The 26,096-nt window shown below is 56.2% G+C and overlaps 1 protein-coding gene across 1 annotated transcript in view; it reads right to left on the bottom strand.

Moving 5' to 3' along the window:
• The window catches only part of TCF4 (transcription factor 4), a gene marked incomplete at both ends in the record, with an annotated part of 105,935 nt that overhangs the window by 187 nt on the left and 79,652 nt on the right, over positions 1 to 26,096 (bottom strand). Inside the window, 2 exons of the mRNA XM_079548340.1 lie at positions 189 to 318; positions 18,924 to 18,988. Of these exons, the coding sequence (XP_079404466.1) occupies positions 189 to 318; positions 18,924 to 18,988 (195 nt within the window). The remainder of the gene's footprint in view (positions 1 to 188; positions 319 to 18,923; positions 18,989 to 26,096) is intronic.

Below are 26,096 nucleotides of genomic sequence, written 5' to 3'. Positions count from 1 at the left end.
CGCCGGCACGGCTCCTACGGAGCAGGTCTGCCCTCGGCAGCAGCGTGCCCAGCGCTCCCAGCGCCGCGGGGCCTCCGCGTGGTGCCCACAGCCCCCCAGCCACGGCCGCCAACCCCACACGTGCAGCCCGCCGTGGGGCCCGCTGTTGCGTGCGCAGCGCGGGGGGAGGCGCTCGCTCGCTCACTCACCCATGGAAGTGCTGTGCAGCGGCCGGCGGCGCGGGTTATTGCTGGAGTACTGGTAGTACTGGGAGCCCGGCTTGCTGGGGGACAGCGCCCCGGGGTTGCCGATGTCCATCTCCCCGGCCAGGAGACTTTGCTGGAGGACAGAAAGACAGAGGTGTGTGCGTGCCATGCGGAGCTGCCGCTCGCGTCCCCACCGACACGCAGCCACGAAGCAAACCGCGGCCTGCCGAAACGCAAGCGTGGCCCGCGGCGCTGCTCTGCATCCGGCGCCGCTCCAGGCAGAGCAGCGCAGCTCAATGGGTGCACAAGGAGATCGTCTGCACCCAGAGGACGCTTGCTGCCCGCTCGCGCGAACGCAGCCGGCGCTGCACAAACTTTCGCAGCCCCGCTAAGCGACGCGCTGGAAAGCAGCGCAGTTTCCTCGCTGCAAACAAGATGTCAGAGGACGGCCTCAGGCGCCGCAGCGCTGAGCGGAGCGCGGCACGCTGCCGGCAGAGCGGAGCGGGCGGCTCCCAGCGCGCGAGGCGGCCGAGATGCGCACGGCGGAGTCGAAGCGCCGCGTTCGGCCACGCGGATCGGCGGGCCTTGCAGAGCCGCGCTCAGCGTGCACCGCCCGCGCCTCCGCGCCGCTTCCGAGGAGCCTCCGGAAAGCGCCGAACCGTTCACGTCCACGGCGCAGCAGCAGCGGGAGCGGCCGCCCAGGGCCGCCGCGCAGCCGTCGGACGCCGTCCCGCCGCGCGCCCCGGCGTGCGCACGCACGCACATCGCGGCCCCGCCGCGTCCCGCACCGCGCGGCTCCGCCGCCGGCGCCCGCGGAGCGGCGCTGCCCAACGCCCGCCGCTCGGCCCCGCGGCCCGCGCCATCGCAGCCCCTTCCCGGCGCCGCTCCGTCCTCGCGGCGCCCCGCGGCGCCCGGCTGCCCCCCTGCTCTCCGCACGATCCCGAGAGGCAGCGAGGCAGGTGTAGGCGGCTGTGCCGAGGACGAGTTTACCGCTTAATAAAGAAATTTCAAAATTAAGCACCAAAAATCTAACTTTATCGTTACTTGTAATCAACTTTTACTGACTGAACTAATTACTGTACTTGATAAAGTACAGAATGTGTTTTCCCTAATCTAAATTCTAATCACCATGTCACTCACAACAGACTTAGTAATGCTTCACTAACACACTATTCACATGCAAAATACTCTAAATAGGCCAATTATGACTCTGCCCCTGTTCCCTGGTTAACCCGCTGAGAACTGAAAAATTTCACAAGGCAGTCACCAACTAAAACAAAGGCTCCTTGTCTTAAATTAAGGCAGTCTTTTTGATTCCTAAATAGCTCAACAAAGTGGCATGTCTTCTGCTGAAAGCAGTTGGTCAAATACGGCCCGCGAGCTGGAAAACCAGAAATTAAAACATCCTTCTTCTTTTGCCGCGCCTCCAAAACACGTCTCGGGATAACTTTTGATTCGGGAAAGCGATATTACTTTTTTTTTTTCCCAGGTCAGCAAAACCGAAATGCGTGCGGGGGGACGGACGGACGGACGGACGGGCGGACAGGCGCTGCATCCCGCGCCGCCCGCTGGCACCGCCGCGCTGCCCGGCGCCCCGCCGGCCGTCACAGCCCAGCGCCGAGCATCGCCGCTCCGAGCTTCACCTCTCGCTCACGTCGGAGATACACCTGCAGCGACTCGGCTCCTCTCAGCACAACACCTGCGCCAGCGAAAATGGCTGCGGCTCCACCGCATCACGGCCAGAAAGGGACGCGGAGCTCCCGGAGAAAATGGCCATGCACTCGCTGCCAGCGTCCTCTGGCAACGCACGGGGCTGACTGAGCGCCTCGCAGCGCCGCGGGATGAGCCGCAGAAAGCAAATCCCCTTCAGTCACACACTTCTATCACGTATACGTTTTAACATAAAGACAGACCTGCTAAATCTGGGCACGGCTGATCCATATGTCGGGGAGCCTCAGCCGCTCAAATCCCTGCACGCGGCCGCCCGGCTCTCACTGCACTGAAAGGAAAACTCCACAAGGCAGCGTTTGCAAACTATCGGAGATTAAACGAGATTCGCCTTCGGAGCAGAAAACACACACACACGCACACCCCCGACGCTGTTTTTGTCTCTCTCATCCCAACATCTTTCTCCGCAAACAGATGCAGAGGTTCCTACGGGAAGGAGACCCAACGTGAGCTGCTCCCCGGGAAGCGACCGCAGGCACGGCCGCGCGGCCGCACGCCTTTGTTTATCCGGCAACCGAGCGCTCCTCGTTGCCACCAGTTGCGCTTCGCAACGCCCGTCCGTTCCTCCCGGGCCGGCAGGCAGCGGCGGCGACGCGGGCTGCAGCACGGCCGCGTACCCGGAGCGCGGCCCCGGGGCCGGGATGAGGGCGCGCACCGCCCTGCCCAGCCTGCAGCGCCCCCGGCGCCCCGCAGCGACCCTCGCACCGCGCTCACACGTGGGCGCGCCGAGTGCGGTGCGTGCTCCTCGGCACCGCCCGAAGCGCGGCGGACCCCGAGCAGAAAAGCACCGTCCTCGGTGCGGGGTGGGACGCGACGCGGCTCTGCTTCGGGGCACAAAAGAGGTGGGTTTGTTGTGGGGAGGAAAGCCCGACGGCAGCACGCGGGCAGCACTGCTCCCGAGGTGCTCGCGGGAAGAACAATGGGCAGCCGGTGCCGCTGCCAGCGGCCTGCCACAAAGAGCGCGACAGAGCGCCGACAGAGCTTCGACAGAGCGCCGACGGAGCGCCGACAGAGCGCCGACGGAGCGCAGGGCGCGCGTCTCCAAGCCAGACCTTCGTTTGGCACAACTACGCAGCATCACGGTTCCTATTTACCACCACGAAAAGATGAGCTTAAGCCCTAAGTGCCACATTCGTCCGGCTCCCTTCCACTCTCCAGAGCAGGGTTTGGTGTGCCCGCACATCCTGCACGGGGCGCCTCTGGCTGCAGCCGCGCCGCACGAAAACCCTACAGCTCCTTCAGCCCGTCGCTACGAGACCCACAGCGCTCCGGCGTGGCAGCCGCGCCGTGCTGGTCCTCGCAGACCTGCGCTGCCAGCAGCCCGCTCGGCTGATCGCACACACAGTGAATCGCACGGCGGATCTGCCAGCAGAGAACGCGAGTCGGGGCTAGCAGCAGCCGCCGGAGAAGACAAACGCGGAGCACAGAGCCGCGCCGCGCTGCTCCTCCTCGGTGCCTCTGCCTTTGTGGCTGCTGCGGCCCCGTCTCAGCCCTCCCGACTGGTGAAACAAGTCGCTAACTGGGAATCCTGCCCGCAACACGGAGACAACCAGACAAAGAGCCGCAGCCGCGCGGGAGGAAACGCGCGCACAGTACGGCAAAGTAACGTCCGCACGGGTGTGGTGTCGCCCCCCTGGAAAAGACAAATGCTGCTTTTTCGAACAAAAATCACCTGAACGCCAGCAGCTGTGACATTTACATATCTGCTCCGTGCCCACCGAGCTGGGAAACTGGTTTTTAGAAACAGTGTTTCCTTTCCCACAGAAAGAGGTGAGGCGCGGTACGACAGCGCTGCCTTTTGTCACTACGGCATTAATTCAGATTAAAGGTGAATGTCCCGGAAGCTTATAACCCAAAAGCCTCTGAAAACACCGATCAGGAGAAAATATTTCCAGAAAGGCCTTTTTTTTCTTTATTTTTTTGCTGACAACCGACATATTTACTCTTCTGTTTTTTTTGCCCTCTTTGTGCCAAGCCGCGATCCGGAAGCAAACGCAGCACGCAGGGATGCGGCAGGGAAGAGGAAAACGGGAAGCGACGCAGAGACGAAACTCTGCTGATTGAGTGCCAGGTCGGCGTGCTGCTGGCGCCCAGCAGCCCTGCACAGCTGCAGCACAGGCAGCTCGAGCAGCACAGCCCCGCAGCACCCAGCAGGCACACCGCCGTCCTGCCCGGCCCTGCGCGCTCCTGCCTCCCAGCTCTTCCCGCTGCTGCATGGGGATCCCGGCTGCTTGTTTGGCCCGCCGACCCACACACTGCGGGCCCCTCCGGCATCAAAGCTTTCTCCAGGAAAAAAAAAAGAGCACCAACAAAGCGTGCTGCCTCCGTCCTTGGCACTGAGAACCTGCACGCTGCACCCGGTGCCCGCCACGAGGACGTCAAGCCGCTGCGCTGCACCTTGCGGCGCCTGTTCTGCCCCAAGTGCGCCAACAAAGCAGCTCGAGGTTGCTGACATCCCCCCTGCTTCACGTGGCAGTCCCTCTCCTCTTTCCTAAGCTAACGAAATCCTAAAGGCCGCTGTCCTGCTTCCTTCCCCCCCGTGAAACAGAGGATGCAGCCTGGTTCCCCATCACCAGCTCCCCTCGCTGCCCTGCCCTCGGTTTATGAATTTTCACTTAAGTCAAGTTAACCGAGTAATGCTGCGTACACATCTGAATCATTCCTTGGTTATTTCCTTCTGTGATTCCAATCCTCTGTTTTTAATCAAATTATGAAACTAAATTTCCACTTATCATGTGACTATCGGGGCATCTGTTCATAATCTGTCCAATTCCTACAAATACTCCTTTCTTTAGCTTTTGGAAATTTGGCAGCTCTCTGCAAAATCTTCTCCGTGTCATTTGCGCCCAGCGTTTCTCTCTAATGCCAAGTGTAAATTGCAAACCACGGATGGCAAACAGGGAAACCATTTCCGTGGGCTTCACCGGGAATGTTTTCAAAGCAAAGGCACTGTTTTCCCTTTTTCTAAACCAACAGTAATTCTGAAAAGCGTTTGCCGAAAATGTCTGACTCCAAAGGACAAAGGAAGTTGCCGCACAGACCCATTTTTCGCAGGGCTCTGCTTTCTCCGCAGCGCTCTGCGTGTACCAAGGGAGGGAGGCCTCGGCGCCTTCGTTTTCCTCCTCCGTCTGGCAGCACAAAACCTTTTGTTCCGCTCCCCCCACTCGCAGGGCAGCACCTCGCCTGCTCTGCTCCTCTTCTGCCTCTGTCCTTCTCCATCAGGCAACGCTCGCAGGCGTTGCTGAGCAGTTCACCTTCACCCAGCCCTCGCGCAGTAACGCCGCCGGCCCTCACTCTCTACTTCTTGTTCATTTCTTCTCTCTCTCTTCATCCGCGTCACCTAAAACTGCTCTTCAGCTTCACGCCTTCCTCGAGTCGTTTTTCCCAGCCGTGCCTTTCCAGGACTGAGCACAACCCGAGCGCAAGCACGGCCGCCACAGCTCACGCACTGTGCCGAGCAGGGAGCGCCCACACCTCCCCGTGCTCAGCAGGGCTTCGGATCCGCTCTGTGCTCATCAGGTGAGCAAGGAAGGAAGGCAGCTGCAACTCCTCACCTCCTGTCCCCACATTTTCTCTGGGTGCACTCGCGCTTCCCCCCACCTCTTCGTTCGCCATCACACGCCATGACTCAGGTGATGGCAGTGCCGCTCGATGCTCACCAAAGGTGAGTCACTCCTCCGCATTTGCCATCCCCGCCATTTGTGTTTGCGGTGAATGATTTTACCACCAATTGCACAGTCTTCCATTTTTTTTTTTTTTTTCCTGAAGCTCCAGCCTAATGAAAATACTTCACTTTCCAGTGTTCAGGAAGAAACGATAAGAAGCGGTTCACCTGAACCGAAAATCTGAGGGGAAGAAGGGATTCCTCCTCCGCTGAGCAAGTCTGCTCCCTTTGCGGACTTTCTGCCACAGAGCTTCTGCTCGAGGGCTCGGGGGTGGAAAGAGCCTTTGAAGTGACCACACTCACAGTTCCACTGCTGCACAGAGCAGCGGCAGCACAGGCCTGCAAGTGATGCACAGCACCAGTGCAGTGGTGCACAACCACGTGCACGAATACAACCGGGTCTCCCACACCACCTCCAGACGCTCCCCACTGCTGCTGGCCAAGGAGCAGCGCCCAGTCCAGGTCCCCGTGCCTGACCCTACACACACCCTGTAACTGGTCCCAATGCCACGCACCCAGACCCAGTGCCCCGTGCCTGATCCCAACATCCTGCACCCGGCTGCAGTGCTCTGGTCCCAGAGCCCCTCACCTGGCCCCAGCATCCCACCGCAGGCCCCAAGCTCCCGAGCCGGGTTCGATCCCTTTGTGCAGCAGGAGGAAGCAGTCCGGGCATTCACTCGGTCATCTGCAGTCTTTCAGAACACTACTCTCATTAGCACAGCAAAAGCCAGCCGGATGATCAGAGCCTTTCAAAACGCTCCTCAGCCCAAACAACGCCTGCAGCAGTGCGTGCCGGCGGGCCGGCCAGCAGCAAGAAGGGCAGGTCCCCAAGGCCTGGGGCAGAAGGGGCAGCCCACGAGCGCCTACAGAGCCCTGACATCACCCAGCAAAGCACCGCCCCTGCCTTGCCCCGGCATCTGATGAGGAGAACAGGGGTGGGTAAAGCAACGCAGATGTGGGTGCGCATCCACGGTCGGCGGCTCCTCACACCTCCTGGGCAGAGCGACGCTTCGTGCCACGGAGCAGCGGGGACGCAGCACAGCTGGCACCTCCAGCAACCGCAGCAGTGGGCGCTCAGCCTCACACTGCAACAGCTCGGGCTGTAAGGCCTTGCGGGGTGGGAGATGAGGCAGCTGAGAGCTGTGGCACTGCTGATGCTGCAGAGCTGCGGACTGAACGGCGGAGCGGCAGTGACCGGAGCACATGGAGCTGCAGCCAGCGGAGAACCCTCCGAAATCACTTGGGTTTTGGGAGCTGACGAACGAGCAAAGCTTTGCAGTGATTTTTACAGAGCGGCAGAAGCCAAGATCTCCGAGCTGCATCACAGGGAGCCCAGGTGACACACGGGGCATTTCTGCACTGTTCTTCCCTGAGACAAATCCCAGCGACTCGCAGGCAAGAACTCCCGAGCCACGCTCTGCTTTCTCTCAGCTCAAGTAAGCACTTCGACGTGACTCAGTGAGGATGTCCCACCTCCTGGGCACTTTTATTACCAGCCCTAAAGAAAGCTGTTGACCCATCAAGCCGATGATCACCGCCTCCCGGGGTCGGCAGCAATCCGCACACAGCTCAAGGCAGCACCCTGCCCCGGAGGGGAGCAACACCTCAGAACGCCTCAGTCTTTACCAGGCTGATCTGTGGCTACATTCCCACTTCCGGTGACATAATTATTGCCCTCCCTTTGAACAGGACAAGAATGAAAGGGCTTACGGAAGTTCAAATGTACGGGAATCAAGAGCGTTTCTTGAAACTGTGCCAGCAATATTGTTAACCTCAGAAAGGTTACGGTAAAAATATCCACAAGACTGAAGAAACTTCCTGTCCAAAAGAATAGCAAGGGGCCACGCTGAGCACTGTCAGTCCCTCTGAGGATGCCTTTTCTTTTAAATTCATCATTAAGACAAACAGCAGCCTCCCCCTTCCTAACGCAGAAGAGAGGTTCTGTTGGAAGAGCCACGACCCGCCTGCAACCATCAGCTACGAGGGCATCCTCCAGCATCCTGCACCAGGACAGGGCTGGGTGCTGCGAAGCGGAACCTGCACCCCGATGCAAAAGGAGAGTGGGGAGAAGTGCCTCGGAACCCAACGGTGCACGGCGGGCTGCAAATAAATCCCTCCGAGCAGGGAGAGCCAGGACAGCCCCGTGCTGCTGGGCGCACCGTTCCTGCTGCGTGCTGCTGCTCTGAGGTCACTGTTGGTCTATGCACATCCAAGCAAAATGCCAACTCGTGGCAAAAGATGCAGCATTTATGCCCTGTGAACTTCCCTTCTGCCTCTCTTCTAAACTGCACGCCCTGCTCTCCACCCCTGGCCATGTATTTTTCCACGCATTCTTTGCATACAGGCCTGCCAATGGAACTGAGCCATCCTTACACAGCGCGCAGCCCAGGAGGAAAACGTAAAGGCACATTCATTTCAAGTGAAGTCTGCAAAGTTTAGGTCACCTTGTGCTTGAGACAGGACAAAATATTAGAGCTGCCCTCCAAGAACAACAAAATCGGCCAATTCAGCTGCTGTGAGAAATGGGAAGGAAGAAAAAGCGCCTGTTTCTGCTGAGCCAGGTGAAAGCCTAACAAGCTGGTGTGTCAGAGTCGGAGCGGAGCCCTGCAGCTTGCTCAGCACTGCCAGAGAATGCCCGGCAAGATGAAGGGTGCCTGGGCTCCAAAAGCTGTGGCTGCGCTGCGCAGAGGGAGCAGCCCCAGCACTCACACACAGCAGCACCTCACATCCATTCCTGTTAACCAACCAGAGCGGGTGCAGCCAGCAGCCTGATCAAATCCTGGCAGCAACAGCGCATCTGCAGACAGGGGCATGCCCCTTAATTCGGGCTCCAAAACACTGCTGCTTTTTTGGGGGGAAAGCAGCACTCGATACAAGCGCCCTGGGGGCCAGCACCCATTTCAGAAGTCCTGCAGGGGTCTGCGTGCAGGCACGTCTTCCTTCAGCTCTGCTCTCTTGTCTTCTCCAACTCTGCCCAGGCCTTCTCTTACTTCTTCTTCCAAGGTCTGACTCCATCTGTCCTCACGCCGGCACACGACAGAACAAAGCTCTCGCAGGAAACCTGAACAGCTGTGGTGTGGAGCACAGCTGCCCAGGGCTGTTAGCTGTTACCCCCTCGGTTTGGTGCCGGGGACAAACGCCACGGAACGCAGAGCTGGTGCACCTGACAGCTCACAGATCCATGCAGGCCACCACGCAGAATGACTGCACAGCAGAGGAACAGCAGGCTGAAGAGAAGCACTGCGCAGAGCAACACTTACAGCCCTTCTTTCTGCACTGCAGTTCTTGTCCTACGGAGATGCACCACCAGTGGAACCTCTGCATCACGGAATGGAGCACGGAATCGTGGAATCGTTAAGGGTGGAAAAGCCCTCCAAGCTTCCCAAGGCCAACCGACTCCACCGTGCCCACTGCCCACATCCCCACGTGCCACATATCCATGGCTCTGGGACACCTCCAGGGATGGTGACCCCACCATTTCCAAGGGCAGCTGCGCCACTGCATCACCGCTCTGTCCAAGAATGAGGAAAAGAAGCAGGAAAAGAAGCAGAGAGCCAGCAGAAAGCTGCAAATCCCAGCAGCTTCAGAGAGCTCCTAGGAACTGGAAAACTAACGGGCAGCAGCACAGCATCGCCCTGCTCCTAGCCAGGGAGAAGAGTACGTGCAGCAGGAGCCTCACCGAGCCCTGCAGGATTACTTAAAGCTACACACCCTGTTGTACCCTGGTGATTTCAAAGCTGCTTGTGCTGCTTGTGCAGAGTCCCATGAAATGTATGCTCAGGGTATCAGGACGTGCCCGCAGAGGGGCAGGAGCGACAGCAGCCTCCACATGCCACTCATAGCGGGGCTGGAGGAGGGCTGCAGAGCTCTTCTGATGCTGCTGAAAGAGCACCGACTGCACCCATCTCACTGACGTCCCCCTTGGGGGCTCTGCTGTGCCGTGCCACACCATGCTGTGCCGTGCCGTGCCGTGCCGTGCTGTGCTGGCAGTCACTGCTATTTTTTGCATTACGTTAAGATTAAAAATCTCCGTCCTAAAAGCTGTAGCTGTCACAGCACACTGTTACTCACCACCTGCACTTTAAAGGCAATCCTATATATTAAAACGGTGTGCGAAAAGCAACAGAGAAATTCCCAAGAGAGCTACACACCAGTGATAGGGTTGATTTCTATTAGATTTTATATGCATTCTCTCCAGGCACTTCAGAAAGACAAGAACGTGTGGAATTCCACCTGTAGCACAGCCTGTACCTTCACCACTGCAACAAAAACATCTCCAGAAAGCCAACCAGGACCCGTATTCAAAGGAAGAGAACAGTACAGAAAATAAAGCAGCCAGGCCTGTAAGCCTGCAGACAGATGGCTGTATGCTGTCATTAAACTTCAAAACCAAACCGAAATGTTGACTTCTCCACTACTGCTGAACACTGGCAGGACCTGAGTGCCTGGCAGGCGCAGCTCGGCCGCCGAAAAGACATCAGGAAACGGCCGGCTGCTGCAGGATCAGTGTTCTGTATCTGTTCAGCACCAACCATGTGCACCTCCAGAACAGAGGGAGCAGTCAAGCCTCCTTTGGAAATGCTGCTGCTCAGCTGAGTGAGAGCGAGGACACGAGGGCTGAGGAGGGCACGGCGACGGGACGCACAGAGCTGAAGGGACCCTGACTGCCATCCAGCTCTGATCCGAAGAGCAGAGACCCTGCAGCATCAGCAGGCTTCCTTTTTTAGGCAGGAGGACAGCAGCACTTAGTCGCTGCTTTTCATTTCTGCGTACGCGAGTAGCTGGCAGGACTCACATCCTCATACCTCCACTGAGGACCTCACTTCTCAGAGGTAACCAGACCTTTTCTAAGCCGTGAAGCAAAGGAGGTCATCCATGGGGGCAGAGCTGCTGCCAGGCAAAGGGGCAAAGCAGCACGGAAACCATCCTTCAAGGTGGGGCAAGCGGGTTTATTTTCTCTCCATCTATCGCCAAGGAGGAACTTAAAGAGCTCTCTGTGAAAATCAGGCGCGGGGAGCTGACTGGAAAGCTCTTAAAAATACACAGGCAGTGGGCTGGCGCTTATCTGGACCTTCCACAGGAGCACACAGCAGAGCAGGTGAAGAAACCTGAACGAGCCACCGTCTGCATCTGCAGCAGCTGTTTGCCACAACGCCGAGCGCTCCCTGCACGCATGTGCCGAGCTGCCTGCTTTCTGACCTGAGCGACTTCAAATGTAAACACCAGCCCATGTGAAGTGCAAGCAAGGGAGACGTACTGGAGACTGAAACCTGGGGAGATGCAGACGCGCTGCAGATGGCTGAGGCTGCAACTGGAAATGCTGCAAGGAAGTTTGCAGAAGAAGAGAAATTTGAAGACTCGTAGAAAATTAATGAGTGGCTGCCTTAGAAAGTAGAGATCCTGACTAAATCTTGCACACCAAACGTTTTGAAAATAGTGATCCCTTTTAGGATCGGCGCTCTGCGTCTGTCTGCCTGCAAAGGATCTCGTTTCTCCATCTTGAGCTGCTCTGGATGCAAAGTTCCTGCCTGCAGTTGCATGGTAATTAAGCGTGATTAAAGATGCTATTCATTCCCCTGTAAGCAGCAGGTAACCACATGTCAGAGGGGGTGGGGGGGAGCAGAGCAACTTCTGGGTAGTAAAAAGGCTATTGGAAATGGTCTGTTGGAAATGAGCAATGCGGCACCACGCAGCAAACGACACCGGCCACGTGGGCTCGTGGCAACCATGGGAGCCCCATAAACCTGCAGGAAATACCATCGTCCCTGTCCGTGAGCACTGGGAGAGGCTGAGACTCCACTCGTGGGCCTGGGCACAACAACAGCAGAGAGCAAAGGTCCTCCAGCAACAGCCGGAGCCCGGAGCCCCAGCAGGAAGGCCTGAGTCACAGAGGGCCTCCCAGGAACGAGGACGCAGGGCAGAACGGAAGGACCAGAAGACAGCTCTGCTCTAAAAGCCAGCCGGGCCACCGGCTCGGAGGGGCGTCAGGGACCGACGGAGCGGCTGCACGACAAGGCTTCCTCCCCACATCCGCGTCCGATGTGACGTCCATCACAACCCCTGGCAATGCTGGGCGGCGAGCTCCTCCTCAGCACGCCGCCATCGGCCTCACAGATGGGAAGGGAAGGAGCGGGCTGGTCGCCACAGGGATGGGAACGCAGGGCGACAGTCATCGCTGCCTGCGGAGAAAGCCGTGGGTGCTCGACAAAGGCCTGCCCTGAGCGTGCGGTGAAAATGGTTTCAGCCAGCATTGCAGTGACCTCTTTTGTTTGCTTTGCAGGGTTTATGCATTTAGATGAAGCAAAACCTGCCAAGAACACCCCTGCCTCTCAGCCCCGCATCCACCTGGGCACTCAGCAGTCAATTCCGAGCCTTTAAAATTGCCAGAATGAGCGAAAGCAGCCCACCTTCCTGCTAGAGGTCCTCCATCAAGCGCTGGTCAGCCCTGACACAGCAGCACGCTGTACAGTGGGATCGCAACCCACCGCGTCCCCCCGCAGGCGGACCTCATCCCCCTGTTTATCACACCCACGACAGCACGGAAAGTCAGAGTGCAGCCACTGCGAAGGCAAACCGAGCCCCTATTAGCACTCAACCACAACATAAACCTATTACTGCACATTACAAATAGCAGTGCTATTCTGTTGCCAGGTTATAAGCTCCAGAAAGGTGCCCTTGGAATGCTCACTTCCAACAAAATAGCCCTCAGCTTAACATCTGAGCCGAAGGGCCACGAGGAAAGCGCTTCCTTTTACCACTAAATTGCAGCGATGGGTTTTAGCATTTCTTCAATTATGATACGGACAATGACAACGTGTCTTTCTGGACGCATGAGGAGTTCTGCTAAATGAGCCACTCAGGCATCCGAACTTAAGTCTGGGCCTTTTTAACATGGAAATTTTATCTCCTATGCCGTTATTTTAGTGCCGTAACATCGAAAGCATTAGCCCACGACGTGCCCATGATGGCAGGAGCTCACGAGCACGTGAAGTGATTCCTGCAGCCACGGATCCACCTCCCACAGCAAGACGTTCGAGCGGAAACGACGGCAGAGGCAAATCTCCTCCCGTGCGAATCACTGCACATGGCAGCAGCTGAAGCTCCCCAGCCCCACCGAGATGCTGGGCCGTCTGCTCTCACGGCAGGCAAAGCGTCACCTGTCCACATCCTCTGCTGGCCTGTGACACAGTCAGGCCGGGAGTCATCTTCTCCTCCATCCCAGCTGCATCCCACGGCCAACCGCGAGGTCAGCCAGCACCTCCGAGCTCCACTGGGTTCCGTGCTGAAGGAGCTGAGGACCCAAGAAACCCTGTGGCACTCCTGCGGCACGGAGCTGCTTCTGCCTGCGTCTGCTTCACAGAGTGCACACACAGCACGCTATACCTTGCACCGCATCTCTGCGGAGCACACGCTTCCCCAGACAGCTGGGGCGGACAGCGGGCGCTGCCCAGCCAAGGAGTCAGGCTCTCCAAATATCACCAACAAACTGCTAAGGGCAGGAGGCCGCTCCTCCACCCGCGGAGATGGGTGAGCCAGGAGGTCCCTGTGAGCCGAGGTGTCGCTCAGCATCCCGCGCAGCTCTGCCGTGTGTTTGCCACAGCAGGCAGAGCAGAGGAGGAACCGCTGCAGGTAAAGGGATCCTGCCATTCAAACGCGAGGAAATCTTGTTATTTGACTAAGCAAAAACCGCTCCGTGATTTGTAGCAGAGGAACAAAACGAGCTCGGCGTGTCTCCAGGGGTCTGCAATACGATCCTCAGAAAAGGTAGCTTGCCAATTTAACCGAGGTAGGAGTTATTTAATTTTTTTTATACACAGGTACAGTTTTCAATAAAACTGCATATGCCTGTAATACCGCAATGGCAGATGTGTCTCGATTATTAGAGGTGGGCTCTGGGGAATACGTACAATGGATCTCGAAATCCATAAGCAGCTGTTTGGAAGGGAGGGGTGGAACGCTGCAACACACACACATGTTCCTTAAGTGCAGTAATGTTTTGTTATTTTACTGCAGGTGTATTACAGAGATGAAATTTAATAACTTATTGTATACAATACCAATAAAACGGGGAAGTTCTCTGCCCCCAGCATTCACAAGCAAAGCACAGCTCGGAAGCAGCTCCGCACCCACACGCAGCCCTGTGTGCACCCCACGTCTGCGGCCACAGCTCTGCCTTCCCCACCACTCGCTGCTCACTGCGCCCAGGAACAGCAAAACGAGCAGCGAAAGCTCAGAGCGCTTTGCAGGGCAGCAAGGATTGCACGGAGCATCACACTCAGGACAGGCAGAAGGCTCGGCATGCCCGGCAAACGGCTCAGCCTCGAGGGCTCCGAGCTCCTCGCTGCTCCCACCGCCGCTCCTGCAGGAGGCACTCGGCAGCGGCTCACGTCACAACCCGATCTCAGAGCACGCGCTCGTCCCAGCCGAACGAAGCACCGGAGCAGGACCTGTCAGGAGCGCACAGATGTCAGATGGCTCCCCTCGCTTTCTTTCCCCCTTGCTGGACTTCTCTTCGTATAATCGGAGATGTTGCAACAGTTCAATAATTCGCAGCAGAAAAAAAGGAAGTCCCGGGACTTTTGGGAGGCAGAAGAGAACGGGCCAGTGGCTTTCTGCCCATTCCCTTCCCAGCATGACTGCGCTGTCGTGCGCAGGTTTGCTCGCTCACTGGGCACAGTGGCAGGCAGCTGGGCTCCATTCATCCACACGCCTCTGCCACCGGAGCCGCCCCGCTCTCTCCACGTCCGTTATGCTCATTCCAGAGTTCTCCAGCAACATTTCCACCCTGCCCATACGAAATCTCAGCCAACGCCGTAGGCTGCAGGCGCCCTTCGTTTCTCCTCAGCGAGCAGCAGACACTCACAAACTGAAAAGCGGAGCCTCCCTCCACGCACACGGATGGAAGCCACGGCCCTGAGCAGCTCAGGGCCCCATCGCTCACCGTCCTTCTGCCCCCACCTGCTCCAGAGGTGGGAGAGGAGGGCAAGGTGGGGCAGCAGCGGGGATGAGGGTGGGGAAGGGCTGCGGGGAAGGACGGCACAGACGGAGCCATTTTGCTGCAGGGGTTAAATGCTGCGTCTCTCATTTCCTTCGTCAGCCCTTCCTGCAGCAGCGCCTCGAGTCAGGCTGAAGGCGAGCAGATATGATCTCATTCAGGATGGAGATTATTATATTTTGGTAGCAGATATTTTAAAAAAAATAAAGGAAAAAAAGGAAAGCCGGCGAAGCTTGCATAACTCCACTCGTTTTTACCTTCGCACTTCATCCCAGCCCCAGCCTTCAGCACTGGGATGGTTCCAAGCTCTGCCAACTGTATTTCTTGCACATCACGTCCAAAAACAACACCCAGGCTCACTTCTGAGAAGTCTTAATAGTAAAAACAACCATAGCTCAGGATCTGGGGACTCTGCTATAAACTAAAGCACCTTGAAAGCTAGGCTGCCTTTCAGTCCTCATTTCCCAAAAGGACATAATCCGAATTGCCCAATAGTCCCAAGTCTACTCCCACATACAATCTCTTGGAAGCCCTGGTGCACGCTTTCTGTCCACCAGGCTCATTGCACAGCTCCGTTTACTGCTCACTTTGAGTTACCTACCGCCCAGCAAAGCGTGGCAGCTCAGGGTTGCCCACAGCCACCGCCACTGCCACGGAGGATGAGCAGATCCTGCTGCCCCACCGGCCCGGCTTCAGCACGGTGCCACCCAAGGCTCTCTGAGCACAGAAACTGAGGTGCTGCCTGCAGCTGCCATGCACAGATCCCCACGCAGGGTCTGGGGAGGAGGAAGCTCGGGGGGGGGGACAACATCGCTCCCCACAGCTGCCTGGAAGGAGGCTGCAGCCAGATCGGGGCTGGCATCCTCCCCAAATTAACAACAATAGGACAACAGGTAATTAATTGCCTTCAGCTGTGTCAGGAGAGGGCCAGGATGGCTATTAGGAACAACAACTTCTCCAAAGAGGGGTGCTGCGGCAGCGCAGCTGCTCAGGGACTGGTGGAGTCCCCATCCCTGGAGGTGTTCCAGAGCCGCGGGGATGCGGCACGCGGGGACACAGGGGGCACAGTGGGGTGGGCTGGGGATCTCAGGGGTCTCTTCCAACCTTCGTGGTCCTGCAGTTGTGACCTACGCTGCAGCGTCAACCGGCAGCACAGAGGAGGGCAGGAAACCTGGCTGAAGTGGCACAAATAAAGGACTGCCAGCAGCCCCGAACCGGCACAGCCAGAAAAGAACTGATCTTTGGGGGAACAGAGAGCAGAAGAGAATGAAGGCAACGTGTAAAACCCTGACTTCACGAAACACAATGAGGTTTTTGTCATTCACTTCACCGAAGTCAGTGCTTCAGAAGTGCCTCGACAACAACTTTGGTGCACGTTCCTCAGCTGACTTCTCTCCGACGGAATTAAACAGCTCCCACGACGAGCCTTCCTCCATTCCCACTGCCATCAGCGCCGCACTTGCCATGATCCTCTGTAGGAGCAGCACTGGGCCCCTGAGTCGGGAATAAAAGCCATCCTGAGGGAACGGCAGCTGCACATCAACCTCTCCTCTCCCCAGTAGAAGCAGCGCACAGAAAGGAAACCTCAGAGCATCACTGCTGTTTGCACAAAGAGGGGTTGTTGGCTTTTTCCTACCAGAAGATTAATAGGTAGCAAGTTCAATATCGTTAAGTATTTAGTTTTCCTTAATTGTTCCAGGAATTCATCTACAGAGAGCAATGCATCACATCTGGAGGTAGCAATTTACCTTTCAGGAATCAACAAAATCTGCACACTCCTCCTGGGTCTGGGGAGGAGCGTGCGGAGCTGCGGCTGCTCTGAGCTCGGGGTGCTCTCAGCAATCTGCGGTACCACCAGCACCATTTTCCTTGGAAATCACCACGTTTTTCTCACTGTCTTCTGCCCAGGGAAGCCCATCTCTCAGCACATTCCAGAAATCCCGCAGCAGAACTGCAGCTTTGGGTTTCCTTCCACGCCGGAAGGTTCCTACTTGTTAATAACGCAGTTGGTTCTGGTCGTGGCGCAGCCTGAAGAGCAGACAATAGACGGCCCTCAGCACTCCACATTCCTTCTGTACCTTCCAGGAGTTCAAGAGGTTCTTATTTTAGCAGCATTCTTCTCCTTCTTGTCTGGGCACTGGTCATACGCTTCATCTCCTCTTCCATTACACTTCAAGAGAGTGGATGCACACGGCAGAAAGAAAGGCCTTCCATGGTCTGCAGGTTTTGTTATTTGAAGTATTTTGAAATACATACCTAAAATGCCTCAAATCTTCACTCGCTAAACCAGAAGGAAAGAGCAGAAGGTACACCGGGCGATGGCGTTTCTCCATCAGCTCTTCACCACCTGCACACAAGTGGTGGGGTACAGTCTTACCAGCACCGAGTTCTGCCCCATCCACAGCCCAAAGCCCTTCGCTGCCCAACCTGTGCCCAGAAGTCTGGCCTCCCACCACCTCTGTGCCTCTCCCAGCACTGCAGGCAACGCCATACGAGGTCACGTCAGAGCCCAGGAACTGCGTGCCCTCCACTCCTGAGTACCCATGAGCATCCGCTGGATTCGATCGTAGAATCGTGGAATGGATCTCGGGGCTGGAAGATCCTTCCACACCTGCTCTGTTGGAACAAGCTCACCCTCACTGCACGCAGAGGGAAAGCCATGAGCAGAAGGCAAGGATGCTGGGATCGGCCAGCACTGCCAAACCGCGTCCTCAGCCCACAGCAGCCACGCTGCCCTCTGCTCCTATCGGTCACCGCTCACTGCCAAACTCAAGGAAATACACAACTCCTGGAATCTGGCAGCCCTGCGTGGGGCAGGGGGTGGAACTCTGTGATCCTGAGGTCCTTTCCAGCCCCAAGATCCATTCCACGATTCTATGATGGAACCAAGTCCAGCAGATACTCACGGATACAGGAGAACGGGAGCAGCCCGCAATGCAAGCCACACTAAGGCTCCCCGCACAGCACGGAAACTGAAGAGCACAGAGCAGCTCCCAGTGCAGGAGCCCAGCTGAGAACTGACGCCGCTGCTCCGAGCCGGGACAAGGCAGCGCCCCCAGGCCCCTCCTGCAGCTCCCGCTCTGCCACAGGCGGACACACGGTGCGCTGCCTTCCTTCCACGGCGAGCAGGACTTCACGGGATCACAGAACGGCCCGGGTTGGAAGGGACCTCAAGGATCACGCGTCTCCAGCCCCCTGCTGCAGGCAGGGCCACCAACCTCCACGTTTCACACCAGACCGGGTTGCTCAGGGCCCCATCCAACCTGGCCTTGAACACGGCCAGCTTCACCACCACGCAGCTCCACACACCTGTAAGCCCGTCGCTTTGCTGCCTGCCTGCCCATCCGGCCCCATTCAGGATGAGGAAATCCGCACAGGCTCCAACCCATCCATTCCTCTGTGCTGCGCGAGGGCTGCTTCCAAAATAGGCCAGCAGACCTCAGCCCCACATTACCGACGCTCACGGGATGAAGGGATCAAGCACTTCCCTTTCCTACGGGGAAATAATACGCATTTTGGCTGCCTTTGTGGCTCATTATTTTTGTCCTGGCAGATTCAAACAGCATAAAGCTTTGAATATTAAGAAGGCTATTAAATTCTTCCAATACTTTTCCAAAGTAAGAGGCTGCCGCACTTAGAGAAAGGAAGCCCAGCATCCTCCACGAGCAAAATGAATGTGAACGCACGATTAATGCTGCAACTGAAATTAAAAAGAAAGCGCCTTGTAAAGAAACCGATTGTCTCGAAACAAAGGACGGACTTTTGGCTATCGATAGTATTTTTAGACTCAGACTTTCTCTGGAGACCTAAAAGCATGCAAATGCAGAGCGCGCAGCGGCGCGCGCACACGCACTGCACCTTTGTGTTGCACTGGCACTTTATTATTTAATTAAACTACTCTTATTTCTCTAGCTCACGCACGCTTCCCTTGAGACGGCTTTGCTGTTAGCCTGCTGGCCTTGACTTCCAGCCAAAAACAATTCAGAAACAAAAAGGGACAACAAATCATATTTCCACAGACATTTTTATCCCTTCAGTACAACCTTGTTTTCACACAACATCGTACAGATCCTGCGAAAACTATGATTTACGGTGCTAGCCACCCAGAGCCGGGGGCTGACACGAGCTCTCCACGCGCTGCCACTTGTGTCACTGCTGAGGTTGGACTGCACGGAAGGGACCCTCGGGGCTCCATCAGCACAGGGCCACAACCGGCAGCCACCCTGCAGCACAGCAGAGGCTGCCCACACCTCCGGCTGGGCAGCCCCCCGTGAGGGGCACAGCACGAAGCTGCAGACCCTTCTTCTCACAGCGCTCATCGCCACGCCTCGCCGAGCAGGATCCCGCTTACCTGGTGGCAACCCTGCAAACTCGAGTCTCTTCCGTACGATGAGTATGATCCCCTTTCTGTTTTACCTGTTGGGAGAGAAGAAGGAGATGTATGACCAACGCGATCGCATGTGCACGTACAGCTTCTCCAAGTGCTTTACAGGATGTTCCCCACGTTTCCCAGCGCCGCTTACATGCACAAAACAGGCGCTGCTGGCCGTGCACCGCACGCAGGCAGCAGCAGAGCATGAACGCCTTTTCCTGCCGAGGATGGCGACATGCAGTGAACTTGCCCATCCCGGCTGCACCGCCCCAGGATGGGATGCAGAAGGACTCGGCCAGCCCAGCACAGCTCTCCAGGCAGTGCCCATCCCCAGGGCTGCGCTGCGCCTCGTGCTGCGGCCGTTCCCCGGGCACTGCAGTGACACCGGGACGGGGACGGCTCCGGGAGGGCCCACCGCTGCTGCTGCTGCGCGCTGCCGGCCCCACAGACCAGAGCTCATGCTGGGTTTTGCTCCGGGCTGCCCTCAGCACGCAGCTCCGGCAGCCTGCCTCGCAGCACTGGTTACGGCCACGCTGTATTTACAAAGGAAAATAAAGGTTCTTTCAGGTTTGAATGGGCAGACTCAAGCAAAACCAAGGAGGAAAGAGGTGGTTTCTGCAGAGCATTAAGTCATGGCTGAGTAGCACTACACCACGTGCTAGGGAGACAAAGAGCAGTCAAGAGGGCTGATACAAAACATATTGACACCAACAGACCACCCTTACGGCGCGGGCAGCCACGGGGGGAGGCAGAACGGCCAGCAGCACCGCGAGCACCGAGGCCGCAGCAGAGCGCGGAGCTGCGGCAGGGCAGGGCTGCCTGCTCCGTCCCCGTGCCCCAGCAGCACTGCCGGCCCCGCGCAGCGGGGGAACCGAGCACATCTTCCCCCACCACAACACCAGACCGCAACGCTTCCTCTGGCCGTCTGCTAGTCATTGCTTTTGCTGTTTTCCTCCCTCCAGCACAGGAACCCCCCCGAACGCATCGGCGACGCAGGGGGGCGTCTGCACACATCGCAACTTTTGGAAGCCCTCGTGCCTGGCTGCGGGGAAACCACGCATTGCCCGCCACGCGGCCCCCTGGGCTCCGAGCACCAAAAGCCTCTGCAGAAACAACTCGGGATGGGAACAACGAGGAGAGGCGCACGGCCCAAGGCCCCCAGCGCAACAGCCCCATAAGTGGAGGCAGTGGGGCAGGGCTGCGTGCCGGGAGCAACCCGAGGGCCACGGCAGCCCAGCACCCGCGCAGCGCAGACACCGGCAGCCTCGTCTTAATTTCAGTTGTTAAAAAATATTTATCCGGATACAAAAATAAACCCGCTGCAAATTACAAGTTGTCAGGGTTAAAATCTACTTCTATTTGTGTGGGGGAGGATAAGAGAACAGCATAGACATGAATCATTCTCAGTAATTTGAGTGTTTCCATGACATCAATGGGCACTCGTCCAGGACTCTGTCGAAGTCTGCGAGGTACCAAAGCGGCACAGCAGCCAGCAGGAGATTGACTTTTTTTTTTTTTTTTTTTTTTTTTTTTTTAGGATTATGCTCCCTGTTAAGATTTCATCTCCAGCATCCACTTTTACCACCAAACAGAGGGCTCTGGAGACCACGAGAGAACGTGTTTCGTTCTGCCCGTGTCAGCCTTTAACTTTATCGCCTCTCCGCCGCCGTTGTTCCCGTGCACGGCCAGGAATCTGCCCTCTGCATTACGAACAAACAGCCAAAATCCACGGAAAAGTCAAGAAACTGTTAAAAGAGATTCACATCCGTAGATTTTCACTATCAACTGTAATTACGAAATTATCATACTTTTTGTAGCGGCGTTACATTTCATTTGAGGGTGGGGGGCTGCGGGGGGGGGTGGGGAGGGGGGGGAAGAAGAGAAATATCTTTTGTACAAACTGTCCGTTTAAAATTAGCTACAGTCTTGATGTCGATTTTCTGCTTAAAATTCACTGGCACATTTGTTTCAGATAATAAAATTTGCAAGAGTGCTGATAATATGCAAGAGTGGGCTCCGCACGCAACTATTTGTGCTGGCAGATACAAAAGCCTCTCCCGAATTTCTGCGCTTCCTGCGCCATCCTCAGCCCCTCGGACCCGCGCCGCGCGTTTCCCGGGGTCTGCAAGGGCTCGGGGTTCTCTCTCCCCCTTTTTTTCTTGACGTTTTAAAAAGGAGAGAGCGTCCACAGCCATGTAGACACCCGACGCATTCACTGCGGAATTTTCGAGACAACCCTCTAGTACTAGAATGCGGCAGCCGCTGCGGATATTTTTTGGCACAAAGACAATGGTGGCAGTGCCAAGCCCCATGGCTAAAACTACTCAAAGGAGGCATAAGGGTAGCATTAATCGTTCGAGTCTTTTACCGCATGGAGCACCGCCGTCCATATTTTACAACCCGAAAGTACCCGTTTGTGGTGTTTGTTGAGAGCCAGGGAAAGGGAGGAGGCGGAGGGGGGGGAGGGAGGGAGAGGGAAAAAAAATAAATAGAAAAAAAATTAGAGAAATAAGAAGGGGAGTCTGAAATGCACGCAACAAATCTGGCCAGATTTCCCGTTAATTCTCTCCACCTTCAGCACCCAGCGCCGAACACCGCGCCGCCCGCCAGCAGCGCTCGGCAGCAAAGCGCCCATCCTTACGTGGTCGGGTCAGCAGGACGTGGAGCGCGGCCACAGCAAGAGCTGACCTACAAAGGCGGTCAGCAACTTTGGGGAGCTGTTATTCTTTGGGTAAAGCAGGAGAAGAGCCTTCGCCATGGCCGGAGGTGGCACCTCGGCGCGTGCGGCCGCGTATCTATATGTTGCATTAATTGGCACAATGCGTGCCAATCAACAGAGAGACAAAGGAAGAACTCCAGGCAGCTCCTGCCTTCTGACAAACGCTGCATCTCAAGGCTGTGCTCTGTGAGTACTTCAGAAAACAACAACGCTTATCTGCCCGGAACTAAAACCATGCCTCCGTAAATACTGCGCCCGCATTTTTGTCGAACCGCAAAAAAAAAAAAAAAAAAAAAAAAAAAGAAAAATAAAAAATAAAAATGAAAGCGTCCTAGGATTGCCAATCCATCAATAGCGAAGCCACTCGCCTTTCCACGGTGCACTTTGAAAGATTAATCGAATTAAGTAGAAAATTTAAGCAACTTCCAAAGCACAAGCGCAGCCATCGCCTCCCCCTCGGCTCCCAGCGATGGGCAGCAGCGGGGGCAGGACGGGCTCCTTCCACCTGCGGAGGAAGGGGAAGTGAGGCTGCTTCTATAAACGGCTTCCATTCGGTCTTTTCATTTCATTTTGGCGTATTTTTTTATTTTTTTTTTCCTTTCGGTGTTCGAACCCGAATATTGCAACCCAGGTTTTCCGACGCCCCTACGCTTGGGGTTTAGCTCCTGGTTAGACCAAAGATGGGAAACCTACCTGAAAAAAAAAAAAAAACAAAAAAAAACACGAAATTTTAAGAAAATGCAGCAAATGTTCAAAGTTGCGCATCGGTTCTGCCCAGGTCTGCAGTTTTCCTCACCTTCCTTCTCGCGACTGCATTTCTAGGATTTTCGTCCCTTCCTGCAGCGCAGGTCCCAGGTGCTCCCCAATGGAGACCAACCATCCCCGAGCAGCTGCGCGGGGCTCCGCGCCACGGCAGCCAAGCACCAACTGCTCTCTTACAAAGGCAGTTTCACGAGTTTTGGACACGTTTGTTCTTTCCAAGGAAAAAAATGAACAAGTTTAGAAGGTAGACGCATTTTTTGGGGGAGCACGAGTGGCAGGAGAGCCAGGCGCCATCCCCGCTCGGCGCTCAGGCGGCACAGCTCCGCCGTGACCTCGGCTATGTACACATATTTCTCCAACAGTACCGTGCTTCCTGCCATGGGATATACAGTCAAAATATCCCATTTATTGCCGAGAGGTCCTGAACAGCGTGTTTTACATCACAAAGAATCTCGCCCGATGGTGATGGAAGTGTCATGGTAATGAGCTTTGTGCCGTATGTGAAGTACAGACAATACGAAACGAATCTAATAGATTTTAAAGCAAAGTTTGTGCAGGAACGCGCGCAATACAGCAGGAACGGCACAGCATCTGATCTGAAGAAAACCGCAAACCAGACACAAAGCCAAGGGAAGGTTATCGATCCCAATGACTCCAACGGCACCTGCCCCAAAATGCAGCACGGCGCCGGGAAGAAGAGACCTTTGTGACATGGAAGAGGATTTTCCCGCTTACGTGGATGCGCAGCACCCAGGAACGGTTCATAAAGAGGCGCTAGGATGCCAGAGCGTGTGCTATCACAAGGGCAGAATTTTTTTGTTTTTATTTAACATCAAAACGCAAAGGAGATTAAACCCTAAAATCTGCACTGAAATAAAGTCACAGCTCTGAGCTGAACGAACCGAGGGCAGAAGCGGTCCGTCACCACCGCTCTCCCCACTGCTGCCTGTGCTGAAAGGCAGGCTGTGCTCCCCAGCAGCCCTGTGGCCACCGGGCACCGACACAGGCTGGCTGCGCCTTCGAGCCGCTCGCTGCCATTCTAACACTGATATTGATTATCAGCATCAGTGCAAGGCTCACACGGAGCTCTGACCCCACAGCCCCTCCGCCCACAGCCCACGCTCCCCTCCGGGCTTCATTCCTTTACAAAAAAAAAAATGCTTTTCTGCCATCAATCTCGGTTCATGAAATATTGGACCCGTACCAAAAGACTGAGGCAAATTGCTCGGTCTATTTCTGTAATCCACTGAATACCAGCATCTATTACAGGGCAGTACGTGACTTCTTGGTCCACGTGCTTTTAGAACAGAATAGCTGTGGCAAAATGGCATTTGAAACAACAGGAGTGTGAAGACAGAATACTGAAGACCAGATTCTACACCAACTACACCTGAAATGGCCCCCGGCCCTCTTCATTCCTTCCAAAAGCAATTAGACTACAAAGATCATCACGCTATCCTACACAAGCAGGGTTTGGCACTCACGTTCACTTATTTGCCTTCCCGATGCAGGAGCACTGCAGGACTGACCATGACCCAACCCAATGAGAGCAAGCACGCTGCGCTCCCTGCAACAGGCTTTGGGCGCCTTGAAATTAAAGGGAGGACATGGAGGCGCTGCCACCTCAGGGCCAGGGCTGCAAGTGGGGACCCAGCAGGACGGCGCTGCACCTTGCGGACAAGGAGCATCGCCGTGCCTCCTTACCAACTCCATGCCCTGAGACCAGAACGAACCCTTTGTAATTAAACACGGCATTCAAACAGAACAACTGTGCATTTGTCCACAGAAATGTCGGGCAAATTCAGGAAATCTGACAGAACTGTCCCCTCTGCTGTGCTCCCAGCAGCACCGGCAGCGGCAGCACGACATGACCGAGCCACCTTCCATCCGTGCATGGAAGCCGAGTTTACAGGAAGCTGTTATGGACATCCAAGCCTGCACACCTGCACACCTCTGGAAATAAGAGACATCTCTGCTCTGCAGAGAAACGGGACCGCGACGACGACAGGCACCGCAGAACCAAAAAACCAAACGTACTGCACAACACAAGAGGATCAGAACGGCCGCAAGGGCAGCGCTGCCGTAAAGGCACAAGAGAAACCATCGCTGCAATGGCTCTCCAGAGCCGAAAGCGGTGCAGAACCACACGTAAAGCACTGAGCAATGCTTCACCCTGGGTCAGCATCGCAGCGCTCCTCCTGTAGTGCACTGCGGGCCATCCCTGCTCGTTCGTTTGGGGACCGCGCCGGGGGTCCTCATCGCCCCTGTGGAAACCAGGGCCTTCTTCACTCCAGCATGGAAACCGAACTGCTTCGAAAGTCGTCAGATAAGGATCTGAGGCCGTGAAAGATGGAGAACGGAAAGAGGACAATAAACCTCCCCAGAGCCGAAGCCCGGGCTCCAAGTCCACGCGGTGTAAAGCGCTCCGCGTCTCATGCCATCCGTTAAAAGGCCACTGAAACAAAGCACGATGGCTACGAGTGGGGAAAGCGGAGGCTGGGGGGGACATGCACCTCCCTTCTGCAGAGCCTGATGGCACAGCACAGTTAGAACGTGTTGGTGTCGCTGTCTCTGCAGCCCTCTATCCTCCATTTCCCCCCAGTTTTCAAACCTGGGTCTGCAGCAGTGCACGAGGCTGAGATTAAGCACCCAGCGGCACGCTGCCACCAAAATGGCATTCCTTTGTAACACTGCTCCACGCAGGAAATCTAAGAAAAAGCCTTTATTTCAGCTACAATTTTGTTGGATGAAAAGCGATTCAGAAGAGATGATTTGAATTGCCCGGGCAGAGAAAACGAGCTGTGGGCATCTCCGGGGATGGCAAAGCACCCCTTCACTGCAACGCCACGGAATGCCCACCAGGCTCCAGTCGGCGACATCCAGCAGAGGGCATGCACACCCTGGTAAGAGGTTTACACTCCAGGACTGACATTTCCTCAGTGCTATGGGAGTGGTTGGGGCTGAGAATACAGACAAACTCATGGCAGAGCACACAGCTCTGCAGCAGTGCCGATGGAAAACGACAGGGCTGCCTCGTGGAAGCAAAGTCAGCAAGGCCGGAGGGATGGGCTTTGCTGCACTGCCACACCACGACCCAGCTCCAAATCTTACAGTCCCAAAGGCGAAGCAGCAGCCCTCATGCCTGGCCCTCAATGCAAACTGTATGTATGGGAGGGTCGCCACGCCGGGCGGCAACACTCGGACCAACTCAGTGCTTCTCAGTGGAACACAGCCTGAATTGCTACCAAATGCAGCCAGGCGTATCAGGCCCCACTTCTACCCTAAATGCCTTAATTCCTCCACCGAACTGCAATATTACCTTCCAGCCAACTCTTCTTTCCATTTTCACTCCGCTGAAGTCAGGTGGAATTTTTTAACACCTGACCCAGGACAGAATTTCACCACGGGTCGTGCCCGGCTTCCAAGCTGCTCGGTTACGTTTTCTGTACCCCAAAGTTCCCCATGTCTGCTCGTGCTCCAGAGCCGTCGGGCTGGGTCCTGATGAGCACACAGCCAGCACAGTCCCTCGCGGGGCTGCGGCACAGCTCAGTGTCCACACGGAGCGCGCACACAGCGCCGCCGCTACCTGCCGCTACCCGGCACAGGACCACTGCTCCCGGCCTCAACCTCTGCTGCACAGCCCGTGGTAATGGGCTCTTTGGGTTCCTTAT

The sequence above is a fragment of the Tetrao urogallus genome, assembly GCF_951394365.1.
Source record: "Tetrao urogallus genome assembly, chromosome: Z".
Classification (NCBI taxonomy): domain Eukaryota; kingdom Metazoa; phylum Chordata; class Aves; order Galliformes; family Phasianidae; genus Tetrao; species Tetrao urogallus.
Note: the sequence above shows the minus strand (reverse complement) of the source record. Positions and strands in the feature narration are given on the sequence as shown.